At 38.4% G+C, this 24,734-nt stretch overlaps 1 protein-coding gene across 2 annotated transcripts in view; it reads right to left on the bottom strand.

Annotated features, from left to right (window-relative positions):
- The window catches only part of if (integrin subunit alpha inflated), a 201,641-nt gene that overhangs the window by 9,709 nt on the left and 167,198 nt on the right, over positions 1–24,734 (bottom strand). The window contains exons 6-15 of one of the 2 annotated variants that reach the window (XM_019048536.2): positions 16,977–17,038; positions 12,465–12,513; positions 9,157–9,234; positions 6,138–6,313; positions 5,079–5,394; positions 3,828–4,065; positions 3,060–3,375; positions 2,122–2,348; positions 1,101–1,347; positions 475–644 (exon numbers count right to left, since the gene is read on the bottom strand). In XM_019048536.2, coding sequence (XP_018904081.2) covers positions 475–644; positions 1,101–1,347; positions 2,122–2,348; positions 3,060–3,375; positions 3,828–4,065; positions 5,079–5,394; positions 6,138–6,313; positions 9,157–9,234; positions 12,465–12,513; positions 16,977–17,038 — 1,879 coding nt within the window. The remainder of the gene's footprint in view (positions 1–474; positions 645–1,100; positions 1,348–2,121; positions 2,349–3,059; positions 3,376–3,827; positions 4,066–5,078; positions 5,395–6,137; positions 6,314–9,156; positions 9,235–12,464; positions 12,514–16,976; positions 17,039–24,734) is intronic. The other variant, XM_019048537.2, reaches the window with a different exon arrangement.

Here is a 24,734-nt window from a genome sequence, read left to right as displayed (position 1 = left end):
CTAATTTACAAATTATTTGATTCTTCCTTCCCCTTCTTGCACTGTTTTTGTGATACAGGTCCCCCTCTTCCCAGCCAAACGTTACATACTTCAGGAACGACCCCTTTAGGAGATGAATAAATACCTTTAAGTAAAATTAGTTGCAGATTATGTTGGAAAATAGATTGCAATAAAGTGATTTGATACCAAAAATGAGAACTCATGATCTTTTTAAGAGATACAATTTTAATATTTTTAAATAATAATAAAAAAAAAAAAAAATCAGGACTTGCATTTGATTCTTGACCTCCACAAAGAATTTTGTACTTATTTTACTAAAAATACGATGACTTGAAACCAGAAAAATGGTATAAAATTCCTCTGTATCACTCAGAAAGTTGGGAATATCTCTCACTGGATTCAAAATGTTTAAGATGAATTTATTTGAACTGTTCTAACAATATGACTTTCTTGACTGACTAGAAAAGAACTTACCCTTGCAGAATAAGATCTGACTCCACCCAAATTGGAACACTCAGATGTTCCAGGTTATCAGAAATGGAGATGCTTTTCTCAGGGTTGGTGCTGTTCACAGCCATGTAAAATTCGTAGCGAGGCTTCATTCCTTCTTTATGGAAAGCTTCTAAAATGACTTTGAAGTGAACCTGCATGAATGTAATATCAAATTATATTAGAACACAATTACACACTAGCAGTTTATGTGTTTTGAGGATTTACTATAAATACATTTTGGCTCACAAATGAGAAGTTCTAGAGCTGACATTTGTAGGTCTAATTTACGTCAATGGACCTGGAGAGAGGTGCAAATTAAACATTATGATATGCTTTCAAATCAAAATTTTACATGGAACAGGGTTTATGCAACAAAGATTATTAACAGTAACTCCTAACCAAGGTATTTACGTTTTTAGGATGCCTCAATTCAAACTTCCCGCTCATAAAAAAAGAACCATTATCTAGTTGAGTTAAGTTTCACACTAAACGTCACGGATACAGTCTCTGAAGTGCGGCTATTTAAGATTGCAGAAAAACTCATGGGCAAGAAAGAAAGCATTTATGATTTGTTTCAAGTGCCTACAGTAACAAGTGGCACAACTTACCAATTTCTCCTTTGGAAGTGGATTTCCAATATCACAGTGAAGTGTGAAATTGTTAGCATATGTTGGAGCAGAGCACAACACAGGAATTTCTTTTTCAGCATCATCAATTCGCTCAATATTAACATAATTCATACCAGGTGGTATCGCCATGTCGAAGGTTGATTCAAAGGAATCTTCACCTTCATTCTGTACTAGCACATCGATGTAAAGTCGTTCACCAGAGCCGAGTAAGTAGCGCTTCACACTCCTGCGACAGAAAAGAAATTCATAGTAGCGACCTGGTCATTTCACAATTTACAACTAACATCACAACTGTTGGGTTGGTGATTGACAAGGAAGACAGAAAAGAAAAATGAATAACTCGTGGAACGATGCTGCAAGAAAAAAGTTATAGTTAACATGGCATGTTTTGTCCAGTTTCTCAGGCATTATGAAGGGTAGGAAAAAAAAATTGCACTTCCTCCTCCTCCCTAAAAAAAACCAAGCGATAATACCTGGCTCATAGCGATGGTGGCTGGATGGAGAAGTCAGCTAGTCTCAAAACGTTTCTCTTACAAAAAAATGGAATTTACAATTTTATCTTTCAATATGAAGCTACAAATAGGTAAAAAAAAGTCTGATTTGCTGTCAGTTGTGTGTATAATATCAGAAAATTTCTTCCCTGTACTATTAAGATTACAACTGATGAGGAGTGCATCAATCTCAGGTCTCTTATTGAGAGAACCTTACACCATTTAACCAACATCCTGGTACAGTGACACAATGAAAACAGTCCTAGCTAATTGGTGACAGTAATCTTACTCCACCGGTGCAACCCTACCTTGCTCTGTAGCTGTGAGGCTTTCTAAGAATCAGAGTTTGAATGAAAGAAATTCTCTGATAAATCAAAAGAAAACAATTTGCCATTTTTTCAGGGGATTCTTTTTAAATTAATTCAGAAAAAATTTGACAATGTTCTGAATGCTTATGCGGTGTTTTTCCTCAGCACAGCAGAAAAAATTTCATGATGGTGGTTACTTACGGTTGAGCAATTAAGCGAAGGTCAGGAATGCACACGTTATCCTTGCCACAGTTCTTTTGAATGCTGACAGAGTCTCTCCTCACAAGAGCAAGTTCATCGTCCATATCTAAAACAGGGGTCAAGAGTCTTGATGTTCTGCGTGAGGAGGAGGTAAAGTGAGTGTAGGCGTCACGAAGAGTATACCGCATCTCTGCTTCAAGAGGGGTCAGTTTGTCCCGAACAGATGTCTGAAACAAATTTAAAAAAAGAACTGATAAAATTTAAGGAAAACTGAAGATGGACTTTAATTACTTATTTGTACTACAGAACTTTTTTGGAGTTTTTGGAAATCGCTGAAGGAATTCGCGAGTTCTGTAATACAATAATTTACCATTATATTTACCTATAATTATATATATTTTTCATCAGGATTGCAAGATGCATCCGAATCCGTTGAAATGAAGGAAAAATTCACAGATGATAAAAAAATTGGTGTGCAATTTTTGGTCCACCAGTAGCCAGAGGGCCTTAATGACAAGAGTCCGGCCGCCAGGTAAAGGCCCGGCGTGGACACAATGGGAAAAGTACCCCGGTGAGCTCAGCGCTGACCCAGCGGCTCCTCGCCGGGATCCGACGTTGCAATTCTCGGTTCGCCCAAAAATGCCCAAATTTGTATTCGGTCTAATTGGTTTGCACAGACTATAGAGGAAAAATCACTGCAGTTGTAATTTAATAAAATCTCACTCTGTTGAGTAGTTTTCCATCTAAAAAAAAGGATGGCAGGAAGACTGAAATGTCTCAAACCAAAGTACGAGGTTTCGGAGATTCACCATTGATATCTATTTAGATATCTTTAAAGTTTTTTGAAGAGGGCAAGAATGAAATTTAGAGACATTTTGAAATAAGATGCAAATACATAAAAGGAGAAAGAAGTCATTTGAGAGAAAAGGAGTACAGACCTTGATATAGACATTCATATTCTTGCAAAATCGGGTGCCTTTTTCCAACCGTAAACTTTGGTTCATGACATTCTTTCCTTCCTCTGATAAGAAGAACATTCGGGGGCTTTTTGGTTTCTTTGAGTCTAGGAGAAGTTGGACATCAAAATCTAGGTTCTTGTCAACTCCTATGCCAGAATATTCTAAGCAGGTGCTCAACTGAAGGCATGAAACTTCAGTGGTGTCTTTCAGACTGCAAGTACGGTCCTCAAGAGAGATCTGCTTAGACTCTGAGATGAATTGTAAACTGGACTGCATTTTCACCACGGGCCTTGCTCTGAAATAAATATAATACAAAAACTTAGGGTACAAATTTCAATTGATGGATTTGAAAAAAGAGAATGGTTTCCTCTAAATTGAATTGGTTGAATTTAATGGTCTTCAAGACGCAGGCAAAATATTTAGGTATCTTCGAATCTAGAGTAATATTTAAGCATTTAAAAATCAGAACATTTCAAAGTGAGATTTTCAATTTTTACAAAATTTAAAGCTCCTTTTGAAAATTTAAATAGAAGAAAAATATTTTAATCACAAGATTCCAGTTCGTACAAAGCATTGAGTAGCAATTTTTATCACAGGTATCTAAGGCTTTTAGAAACGTTATACTCTCAGAATTCGACAATCTGAAATGACGTCACTTAGAAATTCTGAATTTATTTATTCACTCCACATATTGATTTGGTAGTATTGTCTCTCGAAAATAATTCATTTTTTTTATGGAAATCATACCTTAAGAAAAATGCCGAGTCAGCTTCATAAGCGCCGATAATGAGATCAGGGTACTGATTGTTATCCAAATCCAATCCTCCAGAAAGAGAGAATCCAAAAGTTGTAGCGTGGCCTGGTAGAACGTTTTCTGCAAAAATGACTTGCGAGGCTTTCTCTCTAACACCATTGCGAGATCCATGATAGATATACACGGCTCCTCTCTCGAATTGTCCATCATATGGGGCTCCAACAGCAAAGTCTGTACACAAATTTACACAGATTGTAGAATGAATCCAAGTTTTCATTCATTTCATTGATGATATTTACAGTAAAGTTTGGAGCCATGGCAGAAATCTCAGCAAAAACAGAGATTCTCTACACATTTGTTACCTTCAGGTTGGTAACCAACTAAACATACGCAGACAAAAGGATGTCCAACTGAGAGAGCATGCATGTGCTATGAACAGAATTTTACACTACAGCACATAATATTGGTTTTTTGCTATATTTGTCTTCTTTAACGATTATTACAAGTATGCTTCCTGTAGAAAGTCCTGTAATCTGAGGAGGATTTTTATTTTGCATAGTAGAGGGACTGCCAGGTGTATAATTAACATTGTCACTTGTTCTGAAAATTTTCTCTCAGCAATGAATAGAGGAATCATTTATGAGAGGGGAAAGAAACGAAGATTTAGATTACACTTCTTTTCATGAAATTTAGAGGTACTCGTTTCATCCCAAAGGTAACTTTGTCAGAGAATTAGTCAATCAAAGTGACTACTAAGTTAAAGGGAAAAATTTTCTGCCACATATCCCTATGACTTCCCTGATAAGAAATTGCATAAATCCTCTGGTTTTCTTGATAAACAGTCTACACAAATATCACATAAGACTCCCCTCTTTCCACCACCAGTTCATTTAAACAGCTGATGTTAAAAAAACATTCTCACTGCGAACAAACTATATCAATATGCATTAAACCGACAAAAAATTTGTATTGCTGCTTCAAAAAGTGACCTGTAATTCCCAATTTCCTTTAGAAAAGTTATACATTTTACATTTTTACAGGTACATTTTTTTGATCACCTTGAAGACTCAGACTGATTAAATTAAATTTCTGGACATTTTCTAGTACAATTTTTCTAGTGACATGTCCCAATTTTCAAAGCCTCTTAAACTTGTAGACATCCAGATCTTTGTTACCCGTTATATTCTAATTATATTTTCATCCTTCTTCATGGAAAGCTACTTGAAACTTTAAGACATACATACCACCAAAGCCATCTTTGTTGATATCGCCGAGGGAAGTGAGAGCAAGGCCAAATCTTGACTTGGAGTTTTTACCATCTCGCGTATGCAGATCTCTGAACTTGTAAGTTTCTCTTCCTTGGTAAACAACGTAGACCCTTCCATTCTCATAGTGGCCTTCATTGTTTGTCATATCTGTGTATAATGGTGCCCCAATAATTAAATCATCAAGTTCGTCTCCATCAACATCAACTACGCACAAAGAGTAGCCAAAATATGCTCCAAGCTGTTCGCCAGTGATGTTTTGAAGGTTGGTCAGGTTCCATGAGTACAGAACAATCTAGATAAAAAAATACATCAGTGAGTATGATGAAAATTTGCAATCACAAAGGGATGGGCAAATAATGAGACACTTTGAACTTGAAGCAAGATTCCTTCCATGATACACAGATTGCAATAGAAAAATCAATCAAATAAAGAGAGTCATCCTATACTACGGTAAGACCGTGATTTTACCAGGAAAGCAGAGTGTTGAACATTTGTTGAATTGATTCTGAGTTGAGATTCAAATTTCGATCTAATATTTCTCCTAGGAATGAAATAACGTTTTAATTTACGATTGTTGTCCTTTTGTGGTGTAGTGGTTGTAGTGCTTGCTCTGTGATCTGGAGGTCCCCAGTTTGATTTCCAGTCAGGTGACCCGAGTTTGATAGTCTCAAACAACGGTAACCTAGGGCTGGCTTGATTAGAGACGAAGGGAGGATGGGGCTCTAGGGAGAGTAGAGCGCAGGATTATCCCTCAAGGGATATATGAAGTGTTAAAAAAAAAACTTTAAATAATCTTACCTGAGTGAATATCAAGCAGAAATATACTCGACGAATTTAAAGACTCCACGAGAGAGACAGAGCAACAATTGTTTAAGATTTTCAGGTATTATTTAGAACACATTTAGCTTTTTTCTACTGTGACGCGACTCTCTTCTTCTGCTCGGAAGAGAGTCGCGTCACACTACGAACAAATTTCGATGAATACAGAATGTCCTGGAGTTGGGTTGAAAGGAAATAGAATTTAGAAATGCTTACCTTGCCAAGAAGACCTGCACCTCTTGGCATGCCGACGGCCACACCAGCCTCCCCATCATCTGCAAAATCTCCGACAGCAACAGAGTAACCAAGATAAGAGTCATCATCTGCTGGTGGCCCTTCATTCGTTGATAACACTTCTGGACGATTGTATAAATTTTGAGAGAACACTTGACCTGAGCACAGACAAGAAGAAATTGAGAGATAAAGCCCATCATTTTGGGTAAAATAAAAAGTTAAAACTTTCTGCGTCACCATCTTACAATTTTTACTTACTTCTAATAGACGAGTTGTGAGAGATATGCTACATGTCAGAGTTCGTAGATTAGTGGGTTAACAGAAAGTTTGCTTGCAGAGATTGCTTTTTTATTTCCAGTTTTTTCTTTTTTAAATAACTTTTCAATTTACTCACAGAAAAGGCTTTTTCTGTAAGGAGTCTCAGTGGTACCAAAAAAAACCTTTATCGACATTTATTTCCTTTCGATGAAATGAAGTCCAGCAAGTTCTACAAAGAGCAAGTCCAACGTTTCCTGATGCATCTTGGAAAACTTATTAAGTTTTAGATAAAAATAAAATGTTACATTGCGTAGTTTTGAACTTTAAAATCTTCATGAGGGACTTTTGCTCGAGTTCGTTTATAATTCTACTCCATTTCTGATTTTACGTACTGAAGTAAAAAAGTCCATACAAGTTATAATTTTTGACGGTTAAAAGTATGAGTTTATATGAGCATTACTTTCGAATTAAATTAATTAATTAGTTTGCATGACCAAAAATACAGAGTATTTCAGATATTAAAACTGAAGATTGTTACGGCACCAACCAATAGCAGACTAAAGTTAACCAGCTACTTATTTGAATCAAGAAGATTTCATTAACATATGTACAATAGAATAATGTCGCTTAAGGTGATACAATTATCTCATAAATTTAAAATCCAAAATTGTCATTGAACAGACTATTTTTCGGCGGCCATATAAACAGGCATAGGTATCTACATTGTGATGTCGCAAAATTTCATGAACATAGGTGTTTTTAAAACAAGTCATAATCAAACCTTCCGCTCTTTTATTTTTAAGCCACACAAGCAAACGTATCAGAAATTTCAAAAAAATGGCTCATCCACGAAAGAATAGAAGGGATATCCAGGCATTTTGAGACACTATAATGTAGATACATGCCAGCGCTTGACAGGTATGTATTAAAGGACAAAAGACTTGGCTTCGTTATAAGTAGGTGGATTTAAAGTAGAAGAGAAGATATTGAGCAAATATCAACATACTTCAGGGGTATAGCTACAAGGAAGCTATAAGGAGAGTAAACTAGTAACCTTTTACAAATATTAGGTTTAGGTGGTGATTATTTGAACATTCTGCAGCCTCTTGTTAAAAAGTATGCACAATCTTGGCAACAGTTTTGACCTTTGTACTGAAGTACATTTACTTTTCCCGCAAACACAGACAAATCTCTGGGTTAAAAACTCATGGAGAAACTACATAACCAACTCGAATTGCACCATTGCTGATTTTGAGTTCTGATTTTGCTGTCAATATCTGATTACTGTTAAATGTATATCATCTCATTTTTCCTGGTCTTTCTCTTAAAAAAATATCATCCAAAAATTAAGGGCAAAAATGTCTAGTTACATTGATCGCCTTGAAATGTTTTGTGTTTTTTAATATTCCTTTAAAAATCAAATAGGTGCAAAAGTTCTTAATTATTGATATGATTATTACTTAAATTGGTCATTTGAAGTAATAGAAGTTCAGTGCTAAAGATACAATGCCAAAAAAAAAAAAAAAAAAAAAAAAAAAAAACTAAATTTAAAAAAAAGAGGAAGGAATTATTACAATTGGTTTGAGGAAATAACACCACAAAATATGAGTAGAAAAGAAATCAATTAGAAGATTCAAACAAAAGGTAAAGGTACTTTTTACATTACAAAGTGTTCTGAAACAACACAGATGAAATGAATGTTATATCCTGGGGGCAAAAACAGTTTCCTTTTCTTAGGGAAAGGAAGAAAAACAAAAGGGGGAAAAAACTCATATTTTAGACCGATAGCTTTTCAATATTTATGAAAAGATACTACCCTTCAATATTTGTTAGCTTTAAGCATTGTCCTGTTGAAGCTGCATGTAGCATTGTAGCACAGCAGTAGGTAATTGATAATGAACACTCTCAAAGTGTTATAAGAATAACACCATACTATTTTCCATCAAGGAATAAAATGAGGTTAAGCGAACAATGCGCAAAAATAAAACAATTTAATTTTACACCAAAACCACTTTAAATTTTAATGGAGTAAATATTCATCATTTAGATAGAGGATTTGAAAAGCTGTCAGCTCAAAATTGGATGATCTACTTCTAATTTTTTTCTTCTGATTTTTTAAAGTAAATTTGTAATCTATAAAATTAACAAGTTAATTACATTCAGTCAAAAATGTTTCAGGACACATTAAATACTTGTTTTAAAAAAGGGAAAGAAAAAAACCCTTTGTGTGAGGTGGGAAATTAGAATCAAACCAAAAAAAGAAAATCATATGGGATTTCCGTTCGGGACGTTGCGTAGAAGAAAAACTATTAATGATTAATGTAGCGAAGAAAATAAAACATGTCAACCGAAAGTGTGATGTTCAGTAGTATTTGCACTGTGTGTTGCAGTCTTTTTGTTAGTTGTCAGCACAAAGCTCAGCTTTGCATCCATACCTCTATTGATAAGATTATCAACAGTTAGAGAAAAATTCAGAACTTAAGAATAAAAACTAATTTTCCTGGCAAAAATGAAGCCATTTTCAGGAGGGATGCATTTTGTAAAATTGAGAGCTGTAAAAAAAAAAATGCCACAAACTAGACATGACAATTGTGAAAGTTGCACAAGTTTAAACCCAATGAATTATCGAGCACCAAATACTCCGACACCAAGAACCATTGTTTAAAGCGCTCAAAAGACAGACATGTTAAGAGATTAGTAGAGGGCAGTTCCAAATGGTTTCTGAAACCAACTCTGATTTTACCTGGCTCATGTTCAATGAATGGTAGTCGTGAAGGGAGGAATGGTAGACGAACATTGCTATCGATAGAGTAAAGTTGACCTGTGAAGAACATAAATAATAGAAATGGTGCAAAACATCAATGACAGTACATGCAGCCCCGATAGAGTAAGCAAAACGAATGAAAAGATGCAATTCTTAAATATTTTAAAGAAATTTCAGGCATACATGGTATGCTTTAAAAATGGAATAAACCTGAATACTTTCCCCTGAAAAATAGTAATAAAGATAATACTACTGAGTACTTTAAGTAAATGTACTTTATGAGTACCAGGTACTACTTAGATTGAGGGAATGAGCAAAATCAGGCAGTGAGGATTAGGTATTGAAAACTTCACCGCACACGAAATTGAAACGGATGGGATTTGGAGTGCAAAAATGCTCCCTTAATTCCCTGATTTTAAAATCTAGGTGAACTTGACCAATTTAACTTTCCATATACCTACTGAATTGGATTAGATAGTCGTTTCAAAAATGAAAATGCAAGATTAATTCTGCTGCCTCTTCTTAAGATTAGACACAAGTCAAATGATGATGTGACTGACAGCCAACTAAAAATTATATTCAATTGTTCCTGTTGCGATTATTCAGATTATGCGTTTGTTTCTTAGATGCATACAAAAGGGTACACTTCTGAGCGACAGGTAAATTGGCTGTTCTTCTAACATAAGAAAACATTGCGGCATGATAGATACAGATAGGAAAGAGAAGAGAACACAAGGGAGCAAAATATTTCTATAAACGTAAAATTTAAACATCAATGCAAGGAATCTCTAAAGAGTACCTGTTCAAAAACAAAACCGTTTACCATATGTATGCATTTTCCTCATGCTGTCAGCACATGAATTGGACACTGCTTGTGAGAAGGAAATCATGAAAAATTTGGGAATACTCTGGTATCCCTTGCGAGACAATTTTAATTTCATGAGCTAAAGCGTCAAAAAAGAGTGAAGGGAATAAAAATTAAAAGCTTCGTCTCAATTTGAGAAAACAAGAAACAATTAAATCGAACGTATAACCTCAAATTCATTCCGCGCGTTTGTTTTTGTTTACAAATTTCCAGCCAATCAAAGCCAATCCACATTGTAGCGCGGAAAAATTACATTTTGAAAAAAGAGCGGGTGTTTCAAAATGACGGGAGCGGTCTCGAGTGAGCGCTTTTCGTTGTAGCTCGATTTTAGATGCAATTCACAAGTTTTGCCTATCCTTACACGCGGTGTAAAATATAAAAGCCACAAATTCAGTCAAAAGAATTTGTGAACAGCAGTCTTTAAAGCCCCCTGACGCGACAGGATAATCAAAGAATAGACTGAATTTAAGAACACATACATTAGCAGCAGGACATTCAAAATGTCTATTCATATTTTGCAGTACTTTAAAAAAAGAATAGAAAAAAAAGCACGGTACGAAAGCAATATGTTTGATGCGTATGTTGCAAGCAATTAGCAATCGCCGGCAATTTGCAAGCGGATCACACGTTGTTTCAATAAACCGCAGTAATGCGCATCGGCATAATGCAATTTTAAAGGTTATGGTCTTCAAAAGTATGAGCTCGGCTTGAAGCGCCTTCATTATTTGTGATACTCTACGCTTTGTCACGGTGTTAGTTTAGTTGCCTGTCCGATCTCAACCCAACTAATGTCACGGAGTTTACTGCGCTCTGTTCTGAGTGTGCATAATTCTGTCATGTTTTAAGGGTGGAAAAGTGCCTATTCAGGCAACCTAATCAGCACTGTAAAATTGTTCTTTTATTTTAGAATTTTATAATTTTCTATATTTATTCACCACTGGCTTGTAAATTGCCGGCGATTGCTAATTGCCTGCGACACGTAGATACAGTGACAGAAGCTATAGGGATGTGAAAGGGAAGAAAAATACGTCTACATCTTAAGTAGTTGCATTGAGAAAATTAAAATAATAATAGGGTAGGATTGTAGAAAAAGAGCTAGCGGAGCGGTAAAAGCGTTCCTAATGATCTTCCGCAGTTTAGCTCATGAATATTCATGGTATGAAACAGAGGTACCGAAGTCGTATTGGCCGTGCTCATTCCGCGAAAATAAATCTCATTAACGCGAACGCGCGGTTTATGGCTTTATTATATTGATCTCGCTGAGCGCGAAGCTCACCCATCTCATAGTGTATCGAACTATACTCGTATTTTGAATTATTATTTCATGATTTCCTGGGAATCAATAAAGCACAAAAAAATTTTAATTACGTTACACGGTTTTGAATACAATTTTGTATAAATCGAGACAGATTGAATGAAGAAAACAATGATGAACCATACGTGCAAAAATAATGAAAGAGAAAAATTACAAACGGACATAGCGTGAGAATACAAACATACAGATCGCATTCGAATTGAATAGCATTGTGAAATAGGCCCTAAAATCAGGGTGAACGAATTAGCGGGCTTTGGAAAAATGAAATGAACAGAAAAACTCTGGAATAAACGAGAGAAGCAGAGGACGTCCATTGAAAAATAACTGCTATCATTTAAAAGGTGGGGGACAAGGAGGATAAGGCACCAACAAGAAATGGAGAAAAAGAAGGGAAAAATCCATTTCGTTTCTAAGTCATCGAACCTAAGTATGACCGTAACTCAGAAGTTCTGGGCTCGATACATCTGAATGTGTTTCAAACTACCAGATTCACAATTTCAATTAGAAAAGGTTATCCCTCTCTCCTACTCGTGACAGCTTATTTGGACCACATTTTGCAATAAGGAACCACAATTTCTGGCTCATTTTATAAACAAAATACATGCCATTGGTTTTCCTATGCAGGAAGGTGCCTTTATGGAAAATGCATTGCATGCATTCCTTATTGCAAAATGTGATTCATTTATTTGAATCTGCTGAAAGAGACCAGTCAAAGGAAATGGGAGCTATACTAAAATCAGGTACTCCGAGAAAAGAGGCTATATTTTTAAGCAGGAGGTTTGAACCTATTCTTTGAAGGAAAAATGAAAGAGGGAGGAGGATTTCTTCCGCATTGGGGTGGTAGCATATAATTAAATTTGATAAGAAGCGAATAGAACTTTGAAAAAAACACATTGACAACCAGTGAAATACAAAAAATATTTCGAATGTTCCACACATGGCAGCGCTAAATTCATCTGGTCATAGAAGGCTTTCCTTTGATCGCAACACAGAGAGGCCTTCGATTTTCCGAGCTCCAGGACTTTTACAGATCCAATATTCGGCGTCATCTAAAACTAGAGAGAGCGATTAAAAATGGTCAAATCAGCCATATTTTTAGATACATACCTTGCCAATACCAGCTACCAACTGCTCCGATAAACAATCGCTTGCCATCCTGCAAACAATAAAAAAATAATAATTAACGCTAAAATAAAAATAATAATATAAATATTATAAATAAAGAGTTCATGTATAGTTGCAGTAGAAATGTAGTAAAACGTTTCGGCATCAATGCGACCAAGTTTGGCTGAAAGCAACGACCATCACCGCAATGTAAGTTATAAAACGTTGCTCGGTGATCAGACCACGAATTTTATTCGTAAAATAAAACGGAAAGAAGGAATCAAAAAGGAAGAAAAAAGAGGAGGAAGGAGAAAGAGAGAGCCCCGATAGGAAGTAACAAAAACAAGAGAAACAAATCTGCAGACTAGTTTTCTATTTCAGTAAACATTGAGGGTTTTAATGCGATGTTTTAAACTTTTAGGCTTCATCCATGTGAAACAAGAGTCGCACAATTTCAGTGAGACTAAAACTACTTTAGTCTTCCTCCTCTCAATTAAACTGAGTCCAAACATAGGCGAAAATAAGATGAAGTTCGTCACTGGGGAGATCCAAGAGGAAATTAGCCTCTCAGTCCAAAGGAAAATACTGAAATATAGTCGTGCTTGCGTGTTCCTCTTAAAGCAATATTAAGACATTGACATGACAATTTTAGGAGCTACGTTAAGGCCATGGCATCATTTTTAGGGGCTATGGTGCCGTGCTAAGAAAGAACGCCGTACGAACATTCGAGAGTTGCCAAATCTCCTTCGATAAAATGTTTATTTATGAGGAAAATTATAGATATTTTTCATTGAAATTTTCAGAAGTTTTAGATCAAATTACAAACAAAATTATCTGAGATATTGGTAGACAAATATTCAAAGAACTTGCTGAAAATTAGTGATTTACCAGGGGAAATTTGGCAACACCTGAGGGCTCATACGGCGTTTTTCCTTGGCACGGCAGCATAGCTGATTATTTCAGATCATTTGGCGCATTCATTTTTAGGGGCCATGCTGAGGAAGAACGCCGTATGAACATTCGAGAGTTGCCAAATCTCCTTCGATAAAATGTTTATTTATGAGAAAAATTATGAATATTTTCCATTGAAATTTTCGGACGTTTCAGATCAAATTACAAACAAAATTATCTGAGAAATTGGTAGACAAATATTCTAAGAACTTCCTGAAAATTAGTGATTTACCAGAGGAAATTTGGCAACATCTGAGGGCTCATACGACGTTTTTCAGGGTGTCTAGTATTTTTTAATTTTGAAAAATCCTGACATTTTACTGATTTTTCCTGATATTTTATAAAAATTCCTGATTTTTTCATTCGAAAATTCCTGATATTTTCCTGATTTTTCTCGACTCCTGGCACGGTAGGCAAAAACAGTAAGACTTTCTCCCCTGAGGAGATTCTCGTAAGAAAATTCCTGATAAAACGTCCAATTTTTCCGATTTTCCTGATTTTTTTCCTGATCGACCAAAATTCCTGATATTTTCCGGTTTTTCCTGATGCTAGACACCCTGTTTTTCCTTAACACAGCAGCATGGCTGATTATTTAAGATCATTTGGCGCAACGGCATCTGGCATACAGCAGCCTTCGGGTGCCAAGATCAATTCTTCCGTGGACGGTCACAATAATACATTATTGTTTCCCTCCCAATTTTTCTTTTTCCTTCTCAGGAATTGACATCAAGTCTCATCTACGATACTCAGGGAACGGGACGGAGAAATTCTGCGCAGAGCTCGCGGAGCCATTCGCAGAAGCGAGCGACTGTTTGGAGACTCACATCACGGATAACTTGCGAGCAGCATCTGCGAAAGGAAAGGTACAGCATCCCATACAGGGACACGCAAGGTTCACTCAACCGGATCAAGTGTGCGAGCCGGATACCTCATTTCGGGGGAAAGGGGGAGGATCGTTGACCTTGTTCGCAGGTGTCATCGTCGTCTGTCGATGATTGGTGCGACCGCTGGTCATCGGTCGGTCTTCAGGGTTCCATGAGAGGAAGATGGCTTACTACGGGATTAGGAAGGCGAATTTTCGCCACTAAATTCGGTTAATTTTTTTAGATAGATGACTGTCGTATCGTTAATTGGACCACATTTTGCAATAAGGGCTCACCATTTCTGGCTCACTTTAGAAACAACATAAATGCCATTGGTTTCCCTATGCAGAAAGGTGCTTTTATGGAAGAGCCAGAGATAGTGGTTCCTTATTGCAAAATGTAATCCAATTGATGTACAGAACGGTCCGATCGTTAACTTGGAATATTTAGAGGTAGATCAACTTTTCAGAGCATCCGGACAAAGCTCGATTTATAGATGGACTCTCGATAGTGATGCTCGGGAACTTAACGTAAAGTAGCCTGCAGCGTGATGGCACGGCGACTAAACATGCGTGTCACGTTTATTGCCACCTCTCGAAATGAAGGCGCTTGGTAAAGTCATGTGTTCCTACATTCTCGACTCTCGAGTGGCTCACGGATAATACGCCGGTCGCCCAAGCAACTTACACCAAATGCACCACGCATAAGACCTGTGTATCACTAAGTTTTATACGTGTTTGTAGAGTGGGGCTAGGCCAAATGCAATGCTGATAATTTCAACAAGTTCGTGTGGTTTTTGCTGCAATTAAGAGTCTCTGTAAAAACATTCGAAGGGATTATGCGAGCGGATGAGACGTTTTTCTAGAAGAAATTATACGTTTTCTGTTGAAAATTACCTTTTCAAATTTCTTTTTACCCACAACATAGAGCTACAAATGCCAATCATATAAATTGTACCGTTTGATATTTATATTCAATACAGGTACCATACTATTTATTTCATGTAATAATCTTGCTTTCTATCCAAGTAAGCATACCCTCCGTACATTCAAATGAACTTTTCACCAAGCCGCTTCATTCGGCCGAACTTTATCAACGCTCAAGTTCAGTACAGGTGTCTAGTTACCTGAATCAGAGGCACACACCAGAACCGAAAAGGGAGAGATACACTGGAAAAAAAAAACACATTGGATCTTAAGTCCAGACTCTTAAAAACATCGACAAGAAAAAATACTCTTGATTCAATCAGATTTAAGCTTAAATCAAGAACCAAGCCTCTTAATTTGAGCGGATTTCCTTTTGATTTAAGCTTAAATCTGATTGAATCAAGAGTCCTTTTTCTTGTAAATGTTTTCAAGAGTCTGGACTCTAGATCCAATGTGTTTTTTCCCACTGTATGAGACGAGTCTGCGGCTAATATTGAACACACTAACACGATTCATGTGACCGAACTTTTTTTCTCAGCGCAAAATCAACACAATCTCTTACATTTTTTCAAGGTACTTTTTCCAACTGGAGAGATTTGGCAGTCGTGGATGGCTTAAGGAGTAGTCAACGATGTTAAGTTTGAGCTTGGAGCCTTCTCGAATGAATGGCACAGCCCACGGTTGAGGTGATGGCCAAGCTTCTTGATAACCGCTCACAGCAGGCCTCGACACAGCTAATAACTTTCGTCTGGCTACGGCATGGATACTCCACGCAGGTTTTTGATGGGGAGATGATGTCCCTTCCCAGCTACATGAGCATGGGTATACATCGTTGTCCCTCTAACGTAGGGGCGTATCTCGAATCCCGCATGAGCCCCAAAAAGCATGGGTTTGCATGTGATACAGGGCTCACGTCGAAATTGAAATACGCCCTTACGCCAAAAGGGCGACGACATGCGACACTCAACGTTCATCGCTCACACGCTACCTGAATGTCCTCCATACCTAGCTTGCATTCAAAATGATGGGTTCTATACAACCGTACACTGGAAAAAAAAAAAAAATCACATTGGATCTAGAGTCCAGACTCTTAAAACATCGACAAGAAAAAATAATCTTGATTCAATCGGATTTTTGCTTAAATCAAGAACCAAGCCTTGTAATTTGAGCGGATTTCCTTTTGATTTAAGCAAAAATCTTATTGAATCAAGAGTATTTTTTCTTGTCAATGTTTTCAAGAGTCTGGACTCTAGATTCAATGTGTTTTTTTTTCCAGTGTGGATGAATTTTTAGTCTTAAAGCTTTTTTTTAAAAAATTTCTCGGCGTGAATTACGTGACCACGCGTGGGAGAAGGGGAGGAAAACGTAGGATTGCATGTTTTCTTCTAATTTTGAGTACGTGTCCAGCTCAAAAAGGTACACTGAAAAAAAAAAGAATCTTACATTTGCCGCCAAGAAGTATTTTTTCTTGAATCAAGAATTTTGCTGCTTAATTTAACTACTTTTTTGCTTAACCCAAGCCTTGTTTTCTTTGTTTCAAGAAAAATCGAGCTTGAATCAAAAATTAAAAAAATCTTGGCGGCAAATTCGAGAATCGCATCATGCTCGAGCCGATCACATTTTTTTTCAGTGTAGGAAAAAGACGAAAAAATGAGAAAAATACTCGAGTACACTCTAAAAATTTACGAGGAGAATGGAAACAAATTTCTCTATCTATGAAGATATTTTAGTTTCTTATATTTCGTATAATTGAAGCAAATTTAGTAATAACGTACCTTCGAGATGGAGGCGCCAAGACCAGCTTGGCAGGATCCTTGCCTGTGGTAACCCCAGTTTCCTGAAAGAAATAAAATACAGTTGATTAGCACGGATATATGTCATTAAAGTGGTACCAAGGCATATTTTAGAACGATTCAATGGTCAATGAGTTAATATAAATAAAACTGTAAGGGTTGAAACCTTGTGATCCTTGCGAGATAAAACTGTGAAAGTTGTACGACACATTAACATTGGGTATCGACTTTTCAACACATGGGATGCCACTTTAAAACACGGAAATTTATCATAGATGGCAACCGCGAGGAAAAAATTACTTAATGCGACAAGGCGACGCAACGGGCGACCGGGGGGGGGGGGGGGCCTAAACGCGTTGATGGGATCGGGGGGAGGGGGGCAGTTTAAAGTATGATCACGTCGAATGGTGCATAAAATTGAAACAAAAGACAAAGGTGATATCTATCGAGCAACATTAGGAGGGAGAGGGTGGGGGGGATGCGGTACAACCACCATGACGGACAGTTGCGGGTTGCCGCACCGCCGCGGCGAAGGGCGCGAGGACCTACGGACCTCGACACATCGACGTAAAGAAAGTAAATACATTTCAATGTTGCCAAATTTGCAATCGCAGATTGCGATTTTAACTGGGGAATCTTGGGCATTTCTAACTGAAAATCTTACTGATTATTCTTCCGATATCATGCAAAAATCAAAAAAATTTGGACAAAAATTGCACAGGTTTATTCCTGTATAAAATTGAATTGTTGCAGCCAATTTGTTAACTTTGGATTGGAGTTACATTCTTTCGTCTGGGAAGCAAAGAAGCACCGAATAAGCGGTTTTTTAAATATCAGCGCATTTATTTACCAATTATGGAGTTCTTGCACTGAGAAAGAAAGACTGCGGTTGAAAGGATCGAGCTGTGAGTTGTGTGAAACACCAAAGTATTCGATCCAGAAAACACCAGTTTTTGGTCAAAAACCCATAGAGACTCAAATGTCACATATAAACAAACTAATTGCTTATGACATTTAATTTCTAAGATTAACCTTATGGCAGGACGATACACCAGATTACATTTAGAGGCGAAGGATTGATGACAAAAACAGCCAGGTACAAGATAGTGCCTTTGGTTGTTGATACCTGTATAAATAAATCCCACGTTCGAGAAAAGCCCTTAAAATTTAAATCGTAACAGGCGTAGATTATTGGATCCATGGAATTGATCAGCTTGTGTTAATGACTGCGTGAATTTACATTTCTTCCTATTTTACGGAGACGTTTGAATCCATGATGCCTTGCTCCCACCCAAATCTGACATCTACGCTGGATGCTCGGAAAATTCAAGCGTTAATCTAAAGGTCACGACAATGGCCCATCATTGGTTATGACGCACTATCGCGACGGCGAACAAGAAATAAAATCGGTGCTCCCTCCGCGTCATCCTTTCTCTTTTCTTCGACAGTTTCACTCGACTCATCACCACTACCCGCGTGAGACGTCGATTACGCGGACAGAAAATGGAGAAACCAAGAGATATAGTCTTTGTCCATTGCATCCACTCGATTCCACCAATATGATACCTTAATGTCCCTTTTGTCTTTTTTGTCTATAGCTTCGTCTATCAATTTCAATAATCGGCCTACTGAGCGAGTTATACACTGAATTTTACTCTGATGTTTCGAACAGGGATTTCGCTTCCACCGCAATAGGACCCCTTTACGTCCCTTTCGTCCTCTTTGACCATAGCTTTGTCTATCAATTTCAATAATCAAGCCACTGAATGAGTAATACACTGAATTTTACGCTGATGTTTCCAACAGGGATTCCTTCTATCTCTAAATTTTCAGTCGAAAATTGTCACTGCTGTGCGTATCATCATTTTTTTAAAAAAAATATCAAAGGGAAACATCGAACGAAATATTCCGATTAATAATTTGTCCTCGAGCCCCTTTCTTTTCTCGCTTTGAGTCTATGAAAACGGACGGAGGCGCTTTTCAGTGTGGTCGGAGAGTGACAGGGCGGGGGTGGGGGGAGGGACTCTCCTCGGGCGAGCACTAATTCATATTCCGATGGCGTAAATTGAAGAAGAGTCTAAGGGTATGACCAAGGATCCTCATTTCCTGTGCACGGTGGCGGGTGGCGCTCGAGTCTGGAGCAGTGGGTCTGGGTCCCTCCGGCTCCTGTTGCCATTAATATCGTCGCTCCTCTGTCGTAAGGGCGTATTTCGATTTCCGCATGAGTCCTGGAATGCATGGAGTTATATGGGAGACAGGGCTCACGTGGAAAATGAGATACGCCCTTACGTCAAAGGAGCGACGATATGTCTGGTCGCCATGAGACATGAGCCATGAGCAATGAATCCTCATCCTGCCACCCCTACCATGCGACATTTATCGGGTTGCCAAGCAGTTTTTCAAACGTGCAAGCGTATTGGCTCCAAGTTTCCCTTTCGCCCTTGGTCGTTTGGCTCGTTTGTAGCGGACCTGTAAATTGGTTTCGTGTTACTCAACGTTCCCCTAAGTATTATGATAGTGCAGTGAGGTCCAAGATTGCGTTTTGAGTGCGTTCAAAAAAGCCCAAGGAGGCCGCTTTAGAAGTGAGAAACTGGAATTGGTTTAATTTATACTAAATCACCCTTATCAAAAATGGCCGAAAAGTATACAATAAGTCGAAAGCTGATAGTCAAATCAGAATTTTTGTTAAATACCCAGACGTGCCAATATTTTCTATGTGTTACCGGCAAATCCCGATAACATATGTGCATATTCCGATAATAATTTTTGGGATACGTTTAATAATTAAACATTAACCTCGACATTTTTAGGTATTCAATTTAATTTTGTCTTTCAGATTTAAACGGTGTCGAGATCTAATCGGTGTAACTAGAATAACAATTTGTGGTTTGATCAATGTTTACATTCCAAATATTGAAAAATCAAAAGCTCTTCCTTGAAAACTTGCAAATTCTGCAAGTCTGCAAAATTCGATTAACTGCTTGAGCATTTGACAAAATGCCTAGTAATTTGACCATTGACCTTCCACATATTCTACATTACATTTCTATAAAGAGGAATCAACAAAAAGGATTAAAAAACGAAAACACTGAATGTGACACTTCAACTACAGGAAAATTCAAAAAATGTGGATCATGATCGAAAAACATGTCGTAAATGATTAAGATGCATTACTTCATAAAATTAGACTAGTTTGACATCATAAAATTAGACCCTTTCACTAACTATTAAAATATCAGAAACGTGACCCGAGTATGAATTACAGCCCATAGAGAACTGATTCTGAGTCTGCGTTCGAATAAGACTACGCGAGGCTGGGAAAACTGCGCAGCTGCCCTTAAAAATTAATAAAATGCGCAATGCTCATAAAACTTGCAGGCCACTCATCCAGAGAAAAGTGGTAATCATCGAAACTCGGAAAATTTCAAGGTTGTAAGGATCTAAAATTTCACTCATAAAAGTCCCGAAGCGCGAAGTTAGATCGGGAAGATACTAGGCTTGCAGTTCGATTCGCAGCAATGGCATTGCACTGTCAGGTTACGGATGACAACAGCAAATGCGCTTAAATATGAGCCACGATCAGCGCAAATCTTTATATGCTTGAAGGTTCAAACCGAAAAGTACTTACTGCTGTCTCCCGTAGCAGGGCAGTATACTGCCGTGCTAAGGAAGAACGCCGTATGAGCCTTCAGACGTTGCCAAGTTTCCTCCGATAAATACCGAATTTACTGGGAAAATTGCTATTATTATTTTCCAAAATTTTCAGACAATTTTGCACGCAATTTAATCTAAAACATCCAAAAATTTCGAGGGAACATATGTATGAATGTCGTCAATAATACATGTTTTATCGAGGGAAATTTGGCAACTCTCGAATGTTCATACGGCGTTCTTCCTTAGCACGGCAGTATAGTATACGTCACCGGATGAAATTAAGTTAGGAATGCTACGTACAACGTGTTTGTTGAAAGAGAATGAGTTTCTAATCTGCGTACGAAATATACGAGCTAATGGTAAAGGTCGGTACTCTTTGAGATTCATCGCTGTGGCCGATGAAGATATTTTGAGAGAGGCATCTTTATGCCCACTGCAAATCATAGCCGACTCAGCGGTGTCTCTGAGGGAGTGCGCTGCAGTTTTAAATTGTGTCTCGTGACTCCTCGACATGATTTGAGTCCGCAATGGCATCATGCGTCTTGGATTCCGCGCCTCGCTCCATCGGAAAATAGAAACGCAGTATTTTAGAGGGCGCCAGCGTAGGGATCAAAGTTTTCCGGGAAAGTTACATTCCGGAAAAGAGAATAAAAAAGTACTAGGAGCGATTCCGGTGGCTCTCCAAAGTGAAAACGATCAGTTGATCACCGAGTAAAAGTGTGGAAGTAGGTATGTATGCTCTCTATCAAAGTTTCCCGGGAAAGCAGATTGAGTTCCCGTTCTTGGGAACAGGAAAATTATCTCTTAAATCCCTGGTCCAGCGTCGTGGGCTCTCCAAAGCGTAGACGTTTTTTTCACGCAGGAAGCACAGCTTTTGCTCACAATCGCTGATTTTCAGTGAAGTATTGAGCTGTCTGTATGGAAAACAGGATTTACTTTGAAGAACTCGATTGGCAAACCGCTCAACCTAAACTTCTTTTTGAAATGAGAAGCTTTACTACTTCCGACTTCTTTAAGAAATGACATGAAGTTCATTAGCTTTCCTATGCAGATGTCTGCTTTTGAGGATAAGCCAGGATTAGTAGTTTCTTATTGCAAAAAGTGGTAAAATTGCTGTAGATGCCCGTTCATAACTTACACTTGTAGTACTAAGCGTTTGAAATGAATCATTTTCATTTCTCCAAAGCTGGCTATATCACTGCAAAAATTTGTCTTTCTTTCACTGAAAAAAAAACTCAAGCCGTAGAAGCCGTACTTACGGGCTATACAGTCATACCATCCAAGTTCCGGGCTCAGACGCCGAAAGTTCCGGGTGTAGCACCCGCAACAGTCGAATGTACGGCTCCAGCACCCGGAACGGACGGTATGTCTATAGCCCGTAACTCTTTTTCAGAGTTCTCGTAATACACGATTCATTGATCTGAAACAATGGCTTTGACTAACTTTACTAACTTCGACTTGAAAATAATTTCTTAGGGACTGATCAGCCGAATCCTGTATACAACCACTTAAATTCATGGCTGCTGCTCGGGAGGGATTTTTTTTATCCGAACCACAGAGGACCACAACGGAACGCATCACTTTTTTATCGCGTTCCACTGGCGCGATCCAGTGCGTTCCATGTGTTCCAGTGGAACGCTTGGACCACTCTTCCGAGGTAGGTTGAGGTTGGTTCAGGCTGGTTGAACCAGCCCGAACCACTATCATCGCGATCCATGCGTTCCACGGATAAAAAAAAAGCCCTTGGGGTTCCCACGCTCATCTCCAGACTCACACAAGCGCAACGCGGCATCATTTCTCCTCCTACTGAATGTTCTTGACTCGGAAGTCGAATCTAGGAGGCGGCTCGCCAGAAAGCAAAGGAGCCTCCTGAAAAATCTGGGGATTTTTTAAGTGGCCTCACTTGTCCCATGTCCCATGCTCGAACTGGATTCTGTTACGGGGAGCAGCGGCAGTTACTCGAGACACGATATATCAAACTTGTGCGAAAGAAACGAGCGTAAAGGACCCTCCTTCGATACAACGACATGAGAACGAAGGCGCTTCCGAAGCACGGATGCCGATCCTCGCCAAGAACTTCCCTGACCGCGGACTCTCACCGGAGGATCCGTTTCAAGAGCGCTCTGCCAACCTTGGCTCAATACCGTGGTGTCCCCCGAGAATCAGGTAGAAGCGGAGTCTGTTATAAATAACAGCCGAGTAAAGTGTTGCGACGGGAGACTGGTGGAATTAGGTTGCCCCTGTCTTTGACATTGAGCAGACTTTGTTCCCCGGTTATGTCTGGCAATTAAAGTGTTCTCTCGTGAGGTTTTTGCATTTTTTGTCTATTCGAATAAGATTCAATGTTTTTAATCGTCAAAATAATGTCTGCTAAACTATCTCCTCCTTCATGTCCACTCGATGGATTTTGAGTGGCCATTTTAAAAAGCAAAATTGTATATGAAAGAGTATGTTGTTTCCTTCCTTTGAAAACATTGCAAGCCACAGCCGTGATTGACTTAATTCTCGTCTAGAATCATTATCAGGACTTAGCGTAACCGGGAGGGGAAGGGGGGGAGTTGGGGTCTGGATCCCCCTTAACCGGATGATCTTCCAAAAGAACGCCATTTTTCTTGATTTTCAGGAATTTGTTACATATGGACTCCCCCCTAAATAATTTTTAACCAGAGATCCTCCCATAAAACGATTCTTGGTGGGCTACGGTCATGGTTGGTATATCAAAATGTCACTTCAAAATCCCCTGATTCTCTCCTTCTTTCTAATATATTCTGGTGACATTCCTACGAAAAAAATCGCCGAATTTTTGTTTTGGGTGTTCATGAGCTTTAAAAGTCTAAAATCCTTACGCTATGGACTCATTTTATGCTTTCTCCCTCTTCTCAAATCTCTTAAAATCGCCCGAAATTTTTTTCGAGTCTTTTGGATGGCCAGCAGTCCTGCTATTTCAAAATACCCATTCGACGATATCTGACGATATCTCTGATCCATCCTTTGAAAGTGTAGACAGACCAGGGTCAGTCGTGTCTACGGAAGTAGAAATAGCGAGAAGCAGACGGTCAATAGAGCTGTATCATTCAAAGTCTCTTCGTCCTTCCAAAGGTCTTTCTGGTAGTATAAAATGCATTTTTCAACCATGAAGTCATTACATTTCAAACACCTGGCAACACTATGACATCGAGGATATCAAATGTAAGTATTTTATCACTTGCGTGGGCTATCGTGCCTACCGTCTACACTTTCATATGCAATTTCACATAGGCCACATGACATCGCCCTTCTGACGTAAGGGCGTACCTCAATTTTCTCGTGAGCCTTGTTTCACATATAAATCCATGCTATCTGGGGTTCATGCGGAAATCGAGATACGCCCTTACGTCAGAGGAGCGACGATGATTGGTTGTAGATTTCGGTCGAAGCGTGAAGCATCGGTGCGAAAGTGTCAGACGAGGAAGAAGTGTCATCAATTTATTTGCGTTACTTATTGGCAAGTTGGAAAAATAAAAAAAATGCTAGTGGCGATTACTGACAGTGCGTGAAGGACATACAGATTGAGATGCGTGTAGTAGTACCCGTGAAAATATTCTTCACGACTCAATCGACAAGCTCAGATCGAGAAAGGTCATTGCACACAAAAAATGAAACAGTTGATGTCAGAACCTCTCATAATCATTATTTCATGAGCCTTGTCCTGCGAGTATTCTTCATAACCTTACGGGTCATCAGAAAATTGACTTGTAATCTAGCCGAATCACTCCATGAATCGATTTTAAAACCTAACCTGGGCATTTTCTCAAGACATCTGAAGTCCACCCGCGCGTATGCATTTAGGGGATCATCAAAATCGTGGACTTGTTCGGTGTATGATTTGTGCGCAGTGGTCACCATCCTCGGGCACACTATGCTTGAAGAGTAAGACGAAAGGTTGAAGCTACATTTGCAGCGCTTTTGTTCTGACAGCTGGTATGTCTTGCATGGCGTCCTGGATGATGAAAATTTTATGGTGATTGCATACCGGTGCGTGAAAATCTGCTCATCAGAGCGCAATGTTTGAGAACATGGGAGTATAAAACTTGTGGATAGATCGTT

The sequence above is a fragment of the Bemisia tabaci genome, chromosome 3, assembly GCF_918797505.1.
Source record: "Bemisia tabaci chromosome 3, PGI_BMITA_v3".
Classification (NCBI taxonomy): Eukaryota; Metazoa; Arthropoda; class Insecta; order Hemiptera; family Aleyrodidae; genus Bemisia; species Bemisia tabaci.
Note: the sequence above shows the minus strand (reverse complement) of the source record. Positions and strands in the feature narration are given on the sequence as shown.